Here is a 12,753-nt window from a genome sequence, read left to right on the forward strand (position 1 = left end):
GGTTAGGATGGGGACAGCTCATCCGGCATCAGTCACGAGCTGAGGATGACGCGGGCAGCGGCACAGGGAGGGGATGGCGCGGGCAGGCGGGGCCAGACGCCCTCACCCAGCCACCCTGGTGAGCCGAGGCCAAGGCGTGGAAATCGGAGATGTGGGAGAAAGTGGGCAGCTGGGTGGCCACGGGAGTGGAGGGATCCAGAAGCCCTCATCTGCACGGGGGAGGAGTCCCTCCTTCCTGCGTCCGGGGTCTCCTCTTTTCCCTTTCCTTTTCATGACCTTGAGATTTCACTAGAAAAATCGAGGATGGTTTTCCTGCCAGAAAACAAGTGTCTCTGGGTGTGGGCGGCAGGGGCCTCGCGCTGGTCCCAGCGGGCTGCGTTCCTGCCGCCGAGGTGGCTGGAGTGGCCCCCCGGCCCTGCTTCTTGTCCTCCACCCGCCAGGCTGAAACGCCCCGTGCCTCCTGGGTGGCTGCCACACGTCCCTGCAAAGGTCAGGGTTTCTGCTCAACGCCATGGGACTCTGGGGGTGGCCTGTCACCGCGATGGAACCTCAGCCGGGGGCCGTGTCTCCGCAGTCCCGCTGAGCCAAAGGCCCGCACGCGGCTCACCGTTTAGTTTGATGCCTGGGGCTCACAGCAGCTGCGTGAAAGCCGCCAGCTCCCCGACTCTTTCTTCCAGAAGGAGAGCCTGGCCCTTAGGAGGGGTCCGTTTGCTGCCTGGACCCGCCTCGCTCCAGGGCGTCCTCTCAAGCTGCCTGCTCCTGGATCCCTCTGGAGGACGCACAAGGGCTCACTGCAGGGGCTGAGGCCGAATCAGAAACCCACACTGGGGGGTCAGGGGCTCTGCATCCAGCCTGCGGCCTCGGCTGCTCCCGCACCAACACCCAGGAGACCCAGGGTCCCCATCCCTGGGGAGGCTCCGGGCTTCAGGGGAAGCCCTGGGGGTGAAGCTGCAGGCCAGGAAGCTAGCTGGAAGAAACAGGGTGCTCCGGGCAAGAGGTGGGGCGCAGGGTGTGGGGTGGCCTGTGACGCGTCTATACCTTCAGAACAGGAGCCCGTGGGAGCCGGCGCGCCCAGCCACAGCCCTCCAGGCTCGTTCAGGGCCACGGCGTTAGCACTGGCGACATTGATTAGGGCTCTAACACAGGCAGCACCTGGGGGGCAGGTCTGATTCTGACTCCAAGAAAGCCCTCTCCCCACCCACCTGTCGCTTCTCAGCGCCTCCCCCTACCTCCCGCCGACCTTCATACTACCTGCCCACCTGCCCACGTGTCCACGCAGCGCCCCGAGGCTGATGCCCCACCTCCTTCACCTGCTCAGCCCCGGGCCACCCGGCACCGCTTCCAGAAATATTTGCGGGGGCGGGGAATTCACTGCTCCTACATTTCCCTACTCACTCCTCTGCTAGGGGAAGCTCCTCTCTGGACCCCGGCTCCTTGGAATTTTCTGGGCTGGCTTTGCTAGTGGGAGGGCACAGAGGCCATCTCCCTCCTCTGCTGCTTAGGGCTCAGCCTTCCAAACAACACCCACAAAATGGGATCAAATTCACGCCGGGATGGGACCACAGCCCTGCACCCTGGCGGCTCAAGGGCGGAGTCTGAAGTCCTAAGGGCTCCGCAGGCCACGGCCATCTCTGGAGTCCTGTTTCCCAGCCCTTCTGGTGTCTGTTCTGAGCTCCGGATTTTCTGTTCTCCGCAGGGCCGGTAGGACGTCTTAGGCTTCAGAAGCTTCTAGAGATCTGAGGGGATGTACGAACCTTTAAGCACTGCTCACATCTTAACTGTTCTCTGTGTGAAGTTTATATAACGCGACTCTGGGCGAAGACATCATTTTGGGGGCCTCCCCCCAGCACTTTGGAAATGGCTCAGGCTCCCCAGCCACACCCAACCCCCAGCGGCTTCGGTGGACAGCCAGCCTTTCCATAAGCACCCAGGGGGTTAGCCGCTCTTGCGAATGTAAATTTAACGTTATTGAAGATTCTAGAGGATAATGTCAGCGGTACTGGGTGCTGCCTCTCTCTCTGGCATTTGTAAGACTATAAAAGTTTAAAAAAAAAAAAACACCCGGAAGGCAGAAGCTGGGAGGATAAAGAGCCTGAATCACCGGGCTCCAGGGCTCCGTTAACCGTTCTGCTTACAAAACAAATCGGCCCAGTGGGCGACTGGCCTCCAGGGTGACCAGACTCCATCTGGACACCATGCCCGTTACCCTGACCGTCCCTTTGGTGGTGCCGATCGCAGGACAGGGTGGCAGCTTTTCCTCACGGCCGTGTTCTGGGCTAAACGGAGCGGGGAACGTACCAGGTCCCGCTAACTCCCGCCTCTGTACGGGTAGGCTCTGACTTTGTTTCCCCGAAGCACCTCCCATCTCTCCCAGGGCTGAGGTGCTCCCCCGGGCTGCACATGGGGGGCCAGGGGCCCGTGGGGGGAGGTGTGGCCAGCAGCCCCCCGCGGGCAGCCCGGACAGCGACCAGCCACACACTGTGAGCCCGAGCCCTGCTCGCTTCAACAGCACAATTACTGTTGAGTGCTTGTGGCATCCACACCCCTTCCGGCAAATCAATGAAGCTGGAGCCTGGAGCCCTAATGCGGCCAGTGGGGGGGGGGGGGGGGGGCAGGCTGTCCCCGTTCATCCTGCGCAGCAGGCATGGCAGGGTCAGCGGCCACCCCGCCCGCCCTCCCTCCTCTCCGCAATCCCGGGGCCCCACCTCTGGACCGGCGAGAAGAGAAAGGAAAGGCAAGTGTGGCTCCTCTCTTCGGTGAGAAGGCTGGGGGGCAGGAGGGTGGATGTAGGGCTGCCCCGGGAAGCACGGTGTCCCTGGGCGGGAAGCATCTCTGCATGTCACAGAGCGCGCCTGGACACGGGCCGGGCGCGGGGACTGACGGCCAGCTGCCCGGGAGCCACCTGCCGCCCCAGAGCGGGAAGCCGGGGGTCTCGGCGAGTCCCTCCCAACAAGACACGGGCATCTGACTGCCTTCCGTCCGCAGCGTGAATAGATAAACTCTCAACAAATCAATACAAGCGGCGAGGGCTCTACGCGGCACTCACCACGGACTGGCCCCGCTTCGGCCCTGGACACACAGTCCTGTGTCTCATCCGAACGACCCCCGAGGGAGACGCTCCCTCCACCCCCCCTTCACGGGTGGAGCCACCGAGGCACGTAAGGAACTTGCCTGCGTGCCCCAGAATCCGGGCTCTGGACTGGGACATCATAATGTCGGTACGTGGACAGAGCGTCACTGAATCTGAGAAGCGCCCACCCTCCCCGAACTGTTTACCGTCCCCGCCTGTAACATGTCACCCTTCACGGCCACAGCACACACCACGTCCTCGATTAACGCAACTGCGGCCAGGAAACGGCGGAGGGCTTTGGGGAGGACACCGCTTTTCAGAAAAGACAATAAGAGTGCCACCACAGCACGGCCCGCGCTTTGCACGCTGAGGAAAGAAGGGAAACGACAGAGGTTGAAAGACCGTCAGGCAGGTTCACCGAGAGTGGAACCGAGAGACAGAACGTGGGCCATACACGCGGGGGGATGTTATTCAGTCTTAAGAAGTCAGGAAGCGGACCCATGCCACAACGTGGATGGACCCCAAGGACATCGTGTTCAGGGAAACGCGCCAGGCACAGAAGGACAAGGACTGATTCCATTCGTCCGAGGGGCCCGGAGAGTCAGGTCCACGGAGACGGAGCAGAGGGTGGGCGCCGGGGGCTGGGGAAGCGGCATGTACTGGGGACACAGTTTCGGTCGGGGAGGATGGTCGGTGGGGATGCTGGTGACCTGACTGTGACTCTGTTCCATGCCCCAGAGCTCCACAGCCAGGAGTGGTTAAGATCATAACTTTTATACATATTTTCTTAAGTTGACTTATTTATTTTGAGAGGGCGCGCACGTGTGAGAGAGTCCCAAGCAGGCTCTGTGCTGTGAGCGCAGAGCCTGATGCAGGGCTCGATCCCACAAACGCTGGGATCGTGACCTGAGCCGAGATCAAGCGTCGGACGCTTGACCGACTGAACCACCCAGGCGCCCCCAATTTTATATGTATTTTGCTATAATTTAAAAAAAAAGTCACGCAGGGCACCTAAAGCTAACTCGATGAGACTTTCTGGCTCTACTTTAACGCTCTAGACCGTGTTTTTAGGGGTACTGCTTCTGTTCAGGCAAACGCTCCCCTCGGGCGATCAGTTTGGGGATTCGGGGAGCAGGCGTGGTACCGCGGTGGGGGCGAGGGGGGACAGGAGGACAGGGAGGGTGTGCTCAAGGCAAACGAACCACACCGTCAACTACAGACATTTGTTTTTTTGAGGTTGCAACCGTCTGGGGCCATCTCCCGCCACGTGGCCGCGTGCCCAACACACCCGGGGAGAGACGCCGCGTGCTCCTCGCGCTCCCGCAGGTGGCTCTTGACGTGCGCGCTTAGGATATTTTTTGCTCAGAAAGATCCGGAACCCTGGGAACGCAGACACTCGACCACCAAGCGGGAGGAGACGGCCCCGGGAGCCGAGTAAGAGGCTGTGGGTCCAGCTCCAGTTCGGGGCCGGGGTCGCTAACTTGCAAACCACGCCGGCTTCGAGCGGTCCCCGCGGCCTGGAGCTTGTGCCTCCGCGGAGGATGGGAATGTTGGGCCTGGATGTGCCTCGAGGCGGCCGCCTCTCAGCTCATTGTCTGCATGCCCGAGGGGGGAGTTAGGACGTGCAGGGACATCCTTCGTAGGGGCAAGATCAGCCGGCGGGTTGCTGTCGAGGTGGATACTTGGGGGGCCCTCTGCGTCTTCCGGGGACTCTCTTATCCCCTTTTGCTGGGGGAAGGGCCTTGGGGACGTGCCCACCACTCCCAGGAGGCAAAGCCAGGGTGTGGGGACCCAGCCTCCAGGGAGCCACGGCTGCCTGTGCCCCCCCCCCCCCCCCGGTCCCTGCTGTCCCACCGCCGGGCCGGGCCCTGGGCTCCCCATCAACGCCACTGACATCGGCGGCTTGGCCGTGTCCCTGATTCGTCTTTCATTTGCAAGTCGCGTGAGCTGTCTGAGGGGACACCAAGCCCTTCCTCTGCCCTTGCTTTCCTTCCCTGAAGACCAGAGCTGTGCTCCGCACGTCTTTGAGGCCACGGCGGCCCCGGGGAGGCCGCTGGCCCAGGCCGCTCGGGGCTCCAGGGGTCGTGTTTCCAGCAGGCATCCGGGGTCCTGGGGGCTGAGTTCGGGCTCGCGGTGGCCTCACAGAGATGCGGACAAGTGACAAGAGTGCTGCTTCGGCTCCTGCCGCGGTCTCCCAGGGGAGAGGGAGGGGCAGGGGGTGGCGGGGGGGGGGGGTGCCGGGCCGGGGGCTGCTATCAGGACAGGACGTGAGCCTCCCTGCGGGGCCAGCTCCTCCCTGGGCACTCTGCCTGTCACTTGGTGCCATCCGTGGTCACCCCATGGGGGCGCCTCTGCCGTGCCCGCCGTACCAAGGAGAAGGCGACTTCCCTTGGGCTTCCTGGCGGTCAAGCGACAAAGCCGGGTCTGTGGGGCCCGTGGTCCTCGCCACTCTGTGCGGTCACCCCTCCAAGACAGGGTGAGCTGCAGGCCGTCTGAGAGATCTCCGCGTCCTTCTGTTTAAGAGACCTTCGGGCCACGGCGAACGGGAAGGGGGAGGGAGACCAGTGGTTCCCTGACTCGTCGGTGCCCTCGGGCTAGACAGGATTGGACAGGCCTCCTCTCCGAGAGGTGTCCAGTCGATCTACTTGTCCAGTAAGAGACCGGACACCCCCGTTCTTGTTACATCCCCCCCTCCCAGCTCCCACCCAGCTGGAGACAGAGGGGTCATCGCAAGCCCAGGGGGACAGACCTGGAGGAAAAACGCCTCCTCCCCCATCACTACCAGACCATCTCCAGCTGGAGACCCTCTCCGAACCTGGGCGTCTCCAAACTTGGCGATTAGCTTATGTTACCATTTCAAGTATCCACTTAAATATCGTTAAGTTACAAACACTTAAAGGAAGAGAAGCAGACTGCGCTGGAGGATGGCCACGGGGAGTCGCCGTCACCTGGCGGTCATGCAGGGATAACAGCGGCGCCCAGGCCCCGAGAACTCGCGACGGGTCGTGCGGCCAGTGGACATGGTCCTGCAAAATGGAGCGGAGGCCCCTCCGTCGTCGGCTCTGCACGTGGGCAGGGCAGGGCACACATCTCGGATTCCAAAGGACAATTTCACCAGGCTCTGCCAGGTGGCAAGACAGACATATTTTCCAGGAAGGGGGGAGATACCCCAAAGGGGGTCTCCGGGCCTGGCTGTGTTGACCACATGCGGGGGGGGGGGGGCCAGGGGGCAGCTCCACGTTTCGCAAAAGAGAAGGTGGGGTTTCCCTAAAGAAGTGTAGTAGCTGTTTGTGCCCAAGGCAAGAAAGGAAGGCAGAGGAGCCTGGAGTCCCTTGGAGGGTGCAGGGCTGGAGCAGGGCGGGTGGCGGGCACAGGGAGGCAGGCGGCGGGGAGAGGGACGGCGGGCAGGGCTGTTGGAGGCCTGGCCGCAGAGGAAACCGCGGGGACTCAACGGGACCCAGGCACTGCAGGCCCAGGCTCTGGGGACCACGGCTCCTGGTGAGAAGGGACGACAGCCGGGTGCACTGGGGCGGAGGGACCGCAGTCAGCGGGTGGGGCGACCGCAATCGGTGAACCCAGCACAGTCTCTCACAGATACTAGAACAACTTTCCAACACCGCTCTCCGCTTTCGGGTTTTCTCATTTGTTCCCTCGTTTTAGAGCAGACACAGCTTCACCAAGTCAAGCGGCCGTTTGCTTCTGGGGACCTGGGCTCCAGGTTCAGAGTGAGGCTGGGGTCCCAGCTGCGGTGAGGCTGGGACAAGAATGCAATGGCTCGGAGTGGGGGAAGGGAACGTACCCATTAAGCCCCCCACGTCCTGCCCCGCCCCCATGTCCTTCTGTCTGTCCCGGGGCGCCCTGCGGCAGCTGTGGTTGCCTATTTGTGAGGCCATCACCGGGGGGAACGGCATCGTGGGTGTCACGGTCACACCAGACCCAGCGCTCAGCACACGGTAGCTGTTCAACAGCTCGTCGGGACAGCGGGCTAAGTGACTCGCCTTGTCCCGTTGATTCTACGTCAAGCGGCACTGGAGGTTCGCGCACCTTACGAAGAGGTTAAGGACCGCGCCCAGGCCATGTGGACGGAGGGGTGAGGCTCTGAGAGTGTGGCCCGCGGTCGGCCTGGCTCTGTGTGCTGCCTTTGTGTGTGTGGGGGGGGGGGGCAGGAGGGGTGCGGGCCCCAAGCAGAAGGCACCTGTGCCCTCCGAGCCCACTGTGCACAGCCTCTGAAGGGAAGCTCGCAGGCGAAAGATCGATTCCCCAAGGCGGTCCGAGGATCCCCCCAGTTCCCACTGCTGTTGTCACACTGTATGCCCCGGGGACTGTATGTGACGTGCGCGTCTGGAGTTGCCTTCATGTCAAAAAGCACTGAACCAACTATCCGATGGCTGCAACGGTGTCACCGGGCACCTGAGACGCCCCAGCCTCATCACCCCAGGACAGGGAAGGCAGCCTCCCTTCGGACAACTCCGGACCATCCCCCTAAGCTCTGTTGGACCCGGTTCTATCTGTGGGGGTCACTGCTGGGGGCGTTCTTCCCCTGCATCTGTGCCCTCTCTGGGGGGAGCGTGCAGTGACCAAGAGCCGGGTGAGTCGCGGAGCACAGGGCAGAAATAAGGCGGAGCCACAGGACTGATGACCAGGGGGGCAAAGCAGCGCAAACGCCAGAAGACACGCGCCTCAACCCTCCCCCGTCCCCCCATCACGCTTTCCCCTTGGAAGCAACGTGGGGTCTGTGTCCACGGCCTTCGGTGGGGGAGAAGAGCTCTGCTGGGTTAAAGGGAGACAGAGCGCGGCCAGCACGCGGGGACCTTTCAGAATCAACCGGGCGCCTGTGACCTTAAGGAAGGAGGGCGCAGCCACAGAAAACACCGCTGGAAATGCTCTCGGCAGAGACGTCTGACGTCCCCACGGTGCTGCTGGGCGTGCGGTGAGTGGCCCGTTGTCATTTTCCGGCACGTGCCTGGAAACCCCAAATGCGTCGGCTCTGCCCAGGGCTGCAAGTCCAGCCGAGCCTCCGACAGCATCAAGGGCAAAGGCAGAGCGCTCCGAGCAAGGTCGAGGAACAGTAACAGGGGCTGCAGACGCCTGCCCGCACTTCCCCTCCCCTGCGCGCCGCGGCCAGAGGCCGTTCGTGGCCGGAGCCGGGGGTGGGCGCCTGATGCCCACCCTGGTCCCGCAGCCCCAGGCGCTCTGGCCGCCTGCTCTTGCTGCTTCCCAGGCCAGTCTCTAAAGCAGATGCGATTGTCCCACTTTTCGGATGTGGAGGCCAGCTCCGCCGCGGGGGGACTTGCTCAGAACCACGGGAAGGGGTGGAGCCGCCCCGGGCAGCAGATCGGGCCCCTAGGAGGCCGCGGCCTCCCCGCTCCTGAGGGCGGGTGTGCCTTCAAGGGCTGCCTTCTGGAAGTCGCCCCCACCCCAGGTGCGTCGGCTCCTGCACGCCAGCCTGCCCACACCGCCGGCGGAGCCCCCAGACTCAGCCCTCCCCTCGCACCCTCCGACACCTGCCTTCCGCTTTTCACCCGCTTCCGGTCCAACTTCTTGGGGAGACCTTTGGGAAGCTCTGGGGGAGAAGCTGTCAGTGCTGACCCGGCGGCAGGGTCTCATCTCACCTCTTTCGAAAGATCGAGGGGGCCGGCCTCAGAGAAGTCTCATCCGGCAGGGCGGGAGAGCGTGTGCTTGTGTGTGTGCAGGCGGGTGTGCGGGTTTGTGTTTGTGCACGTGTGTGCTGTGTGCACGCATGGTTTCGTGCGCACGTTGTGCGTGGAACCACGCGTGCACGCGTGTAAGTGCGTGTGTGGGGCTGCGTGTGCGTGCGCCTGAAGTGGGGCCGTTTCTTCCTCTGAGGAGGCCGTTGAGGCTCCTGAGTGGTCCGGCAAACGCCTAGTCCTGGAAGTCGGGGGGCCGGAGGTCCGTCCTGACCACCTGCCCAGCGCTCATGAAACGAGAGGGTTGCCAGCCTGCCCTTGCAGATGCTTCCTGTTCCCTGCTCTCTGATTCGACCAGGGCGGGCTGGGGTGGGGGAAGGGTGGGTCCTCACGTCCCCGGGACGGACATGGGGACAGTGGCAGTGAGGGTGGCTTGTTGGCAAGCTGGCAGAGGCACTCCGGATCTCTCGGAGAGACCCTCTCCTGCCCCCTGCCTACTCCGTGACTGGCGGGGGCACCCTCCCCTGGCTTCCTGGCAGGGGTGGGGGTGGGGGGTCCTGGAGAAGAGAAGGGGAGAGACGGCAGCTACGGGGGCTTCTGTGAAATGTGCAGCTGAAGAATGGAAGTCATTGCCTCACGGTGGCTTCCCCCCCTCCCCCGGGGCCTTCAGGAAGAGCTGAAAATCCCCCCTCCAAGCCAGCTTTCTTATTGTCCCTCTCTGCCAATCAGAGGCACGGGTCCAGGACTCTCTGGGCTCAGGCCAGGGGTTTAGAAAGGGAGGGGCCCGGGACAAAGAGGGGGGGGGTCTGTCCCAGAAGCCTCTCCTATGAGACTCAAGTTGGTTAGGGTCACTGGACATCTGGAGGGCTTCATGTCTCCAGAGAAGGGCAGAGGGACCACAGAGCCTGTCGCTTTGTGGGGGGGGGGGGGGGGATGAGCAGCCTCAGGGAGCCCCCTTTGCGGTCAAAGCTGACCGCCTGCCTGGGAGGGGACACAGAGGGAGTAGGGGCAGGTACGAGGGTCCCTTCTCTCTAAGACCCCCATCCCCCCTCTGCACCTGCTCCCCACTGGGCAGGAGGCACTGCTACTGGCCGGGGGTGGGGGGTGGCGGCACACTCGGTCACCCTCAGTGCCACAGTCACCATCCCTGCGCGGGGACACATCCCCCAGGGCTGCCCATCGCTGCCCACTGGCTCGGCGGTGTCTGCTTCGGGGTCGTTTGGAGCGAAATGAAAGGCTTAACGTACCAGCCCTCTGAACATGCAAACTCAACCGGATGAGATCTGTTACAGAGAAAGCTCTGCCCATGAGGCGGAAAAAATACCCCCGCGTGGGTCGTCCCCTTTCCACGGGGCCGAGGCGTGGGGATGCCAGCTCCGCGGGGCCCCGCCGTCCCCCAGCCCAAGTTGTCAGAGGCTGCAGCCCGGACCCACCACGCGCGGACGCACAGACGACGGTCCCCCACCCGCCGCGGCGACCCCCCCCCCCCCCCCCGCGCGTCGCCCTTCACCCGGGGAGGGGCCACGGCCCGGGATCACAGGGCCACGGCGCTGACGGGGGGAGGGGGGTGGGGGGCGCGGACGGAGCACAGGGGTGGGGGCACCCAGCGGGGGCTGCAAGGGCGGGGAGGAGGCTACCTTCTGAATGCGCCCATCGATGTCCAAGTAGATGGCCTTGGGCCGGTAGCTGGAGGAGCCGGACCCCATCTTGTGCGCCGAGCGGCTGCACTTGGACTTTTTACTGTACTTTCTCGACGCCAGCCGCCGCGGGGAGGGCGGGGAGTGGGAGGGAGGAGGGGGCGGCGGCGGGAGGGAGGAGGAGACCAGCCAACCAGAGCGCCGCGCCGCACCGGTGCGGGCTCTGCCGCCGCCTCTGGCGCGCGCGTCTAGGCTCGTGCTCCGCCTCCGGCCTCGGCCTCCCCCCTCCTCCCTCCGCCCCCTCCTCCTTCCCCCGTTTCCCTCCCACCTCCTCTCTCCCTCCTCCCCCTCCCCCTCCCTCCCGATTCCTCCCCTTCCCTCCCTCCTCCTCCCACCTCTTCCCTCCTCCCTCTTCCCTCCCTTCCCACATTAGGGCACACCCCCTCTTCTTCCGCTTGACTCCAGCCTCCTTGGGGACCAGGCCAAGAGAGAAGCCTATCTCCAAGTGACCTCTGGACAGGTGCCCATAGCGAGTGACCCCTCTGGCTGCAGGCTGGTCACCTCCCCATGTGACCAGATTCCCACAGTAACCCCCTCTAGCTGCCGGCTGGTCACCCCTCTGCCGGCCAGAAAATCCCATAGCGACCCCCTCTGGCTGCAGGCTGGTCACCTCCCCACACGGACAGTTGCCCATAGTGACTCCTTTGCCCCAGGTGGCTAATCAAACACCTCAGGGACTGGGGGCACCCCCCCCCCCAGGCTACCTGCAGTCATTAGCCAACCCCGGCCCCCTTTCACATCGGGCACCTCCCCCGGGTTCAGCCTCCCCCTGCTGCGATTGCTATCCTCGCCTAATTTGACGAGGAAATGAGAAAAGTTGCTTCTCATTCATGCACGTCCCTCGCCTAAGTTTTCCGTACATCCTCGGGACTGACAGCCTCTCCCAGCTGCACCCAGAGCTGAAATGGCAATTTTATTTCTGTCCTTACTGGAGCCAGAGTGAGGATTACCCAGCCACCGGCTCTGTGCTGGTTTCCGCGCTGTTCTGCCCACCCTCCCCACACCTGGTTCGTGGCTACAGGGAGTGTGGGAAAGGCAGGAGGGAAAGAGAAGGGATTTCAGGCAGCGAGGGATCTGCAGACCACAGTGGGGGCTCCTTTGTGGCTCCCAGTTCTCTGGGATCTCCCAGTGGGAACCCGATGGGGGGAGGGCTGGTGAAAACCGGGTGTTGCTTTTTGAGAGAGGGCCCGGTGCACACAGGCTCCTCCCGCCCTCCACGCCGGCCCGAGCCAGCCTGACCACTGCCAATGGTCATCGCCTTTGCCTTCTCTGGCCACCCGGTTTTCGCCTGGTGCCCAGGCTTTCCAGAGTCTCCCCCCCCCCCCCCCCCCCCCCCCCGCCCAGCCACACGGAGCACTAGCCAGGCTGGAGCCCCGGGGAAGGTGGGGCTCATCGTCTTTAGGCGAAGTGGTCTTCCTCACTCAGCCTTTGGACAGTTGGGCACGTGTGGCTTCATGTCCCCGTAGCGTTGCCCTGGCCTCCAGCCCAGCGAAGGGGCCACGTCAGAGCCTGGGCACACGAGACTTGATTCGGAAGTGACTAGGGGGAGATAGAGGGCAGCAAGGGAACTTTGGTGCGGGGGTGGCCTCGTTTGGGTGGCTGTCGTCGGTCACCTGACTCACAGTTGTGATCACGTGCCCCCAGAAAATTAGAGCAAGCACTGTTGTCATGGTTCAGTTCTGTTGTCGAATGTTCTGATGCTGTTTGGGCTGAGCCAGCGATGGGTCCGTGGGGCTGGTGCGCCGTGTGGTGTGGGAATCTCACCACCCAGCAGATGGCTCATTAGCCCGGTGCTTGTTTATTCCCTGTGTCTTACAGTCATCTGGTCTGACCCTCTCCAATCATCTCCCTCTGGCGCCCCGGACAGGCCGTGTGCGGCTCTCCGCGGAGCTCTGGGTCCCAGATCGGAGCGTGGGGCTCTGTGACTGCTCCCGGCGTCCTGGGGGGGGGGGGGGGGTGGCGTCCTCACACTGGCTGGCTGGGTCTGGATTCAGAATAATAATCACTCTCCTGAGTGTTTCCTGGACCGGCCCTGCGCACACATTCTCGTTCAGGGAGCCCGCAGCCGTTGGGGGCCCAAGAGGATTACCCGCCATCACCTTATTCCCGAGCGGGCCGGCGGATCTAGCCAGCACTGTCCTCACTGTGCGTCGATGCGTCTCTAGGAGCTGGCGGTCAGGAGGGAAGAAACACGGTCTTGGGCCTGGAGGAGCTGGCGTTTCTCTGGGACACAGACGAGACGGGACAGACAAACGTGACCTGTGGCCTGTGGGGTCATGAGGAGTGCGAAGGAGAGAAGTCACGGGGGAAGGAGATACAAACTGGGGCATGTGGGGAG

The 12,753-nt window shown here is 63.5% G+C and overlaps 1 protein-coding gene across 1 annotated transcript in view; it reads right to left on the bottom strand.

Moving 5' to 3' along the window:
* The window catches only part of PDE9A (phosphodiesterase 9A), an 88,457-nt gene extending 77,935 nt beyond the window's left edge, over nt 1-10,522 (bottom strand). The window contains exon 1 of the mRNA XM_053903026.1: nt 10,356-10,522. Coding sequence (XP_053759001.1) covers nt 10,356-10,424 — 69 coding nt within the window. The 5' untranslated portion in view covers nt 10,425-10,522. The remainder of the gene's footprint in view (nt 1-10,355) is intronic.
* Between the last annotated feature and the right edge of the window lie 2,231 nt (nt 10,523-12,753).

The sequence above is a fragment of the Panthera pardus genome, unplaced genomic scaffold (genome assembly GCF_024362965.1).
Source record: "Panthera pardus isolate Hobbes unplaced genomic scaffold, ASM2436296v1 HiC_scaffold_16, whole genome shotgun sequence".
Taxonomy (NCBI): Eukaryota; Metazoa; Chordata; class Mammalia; order Carnivora; family Felidae; genus Panthera; species Panthera pardus.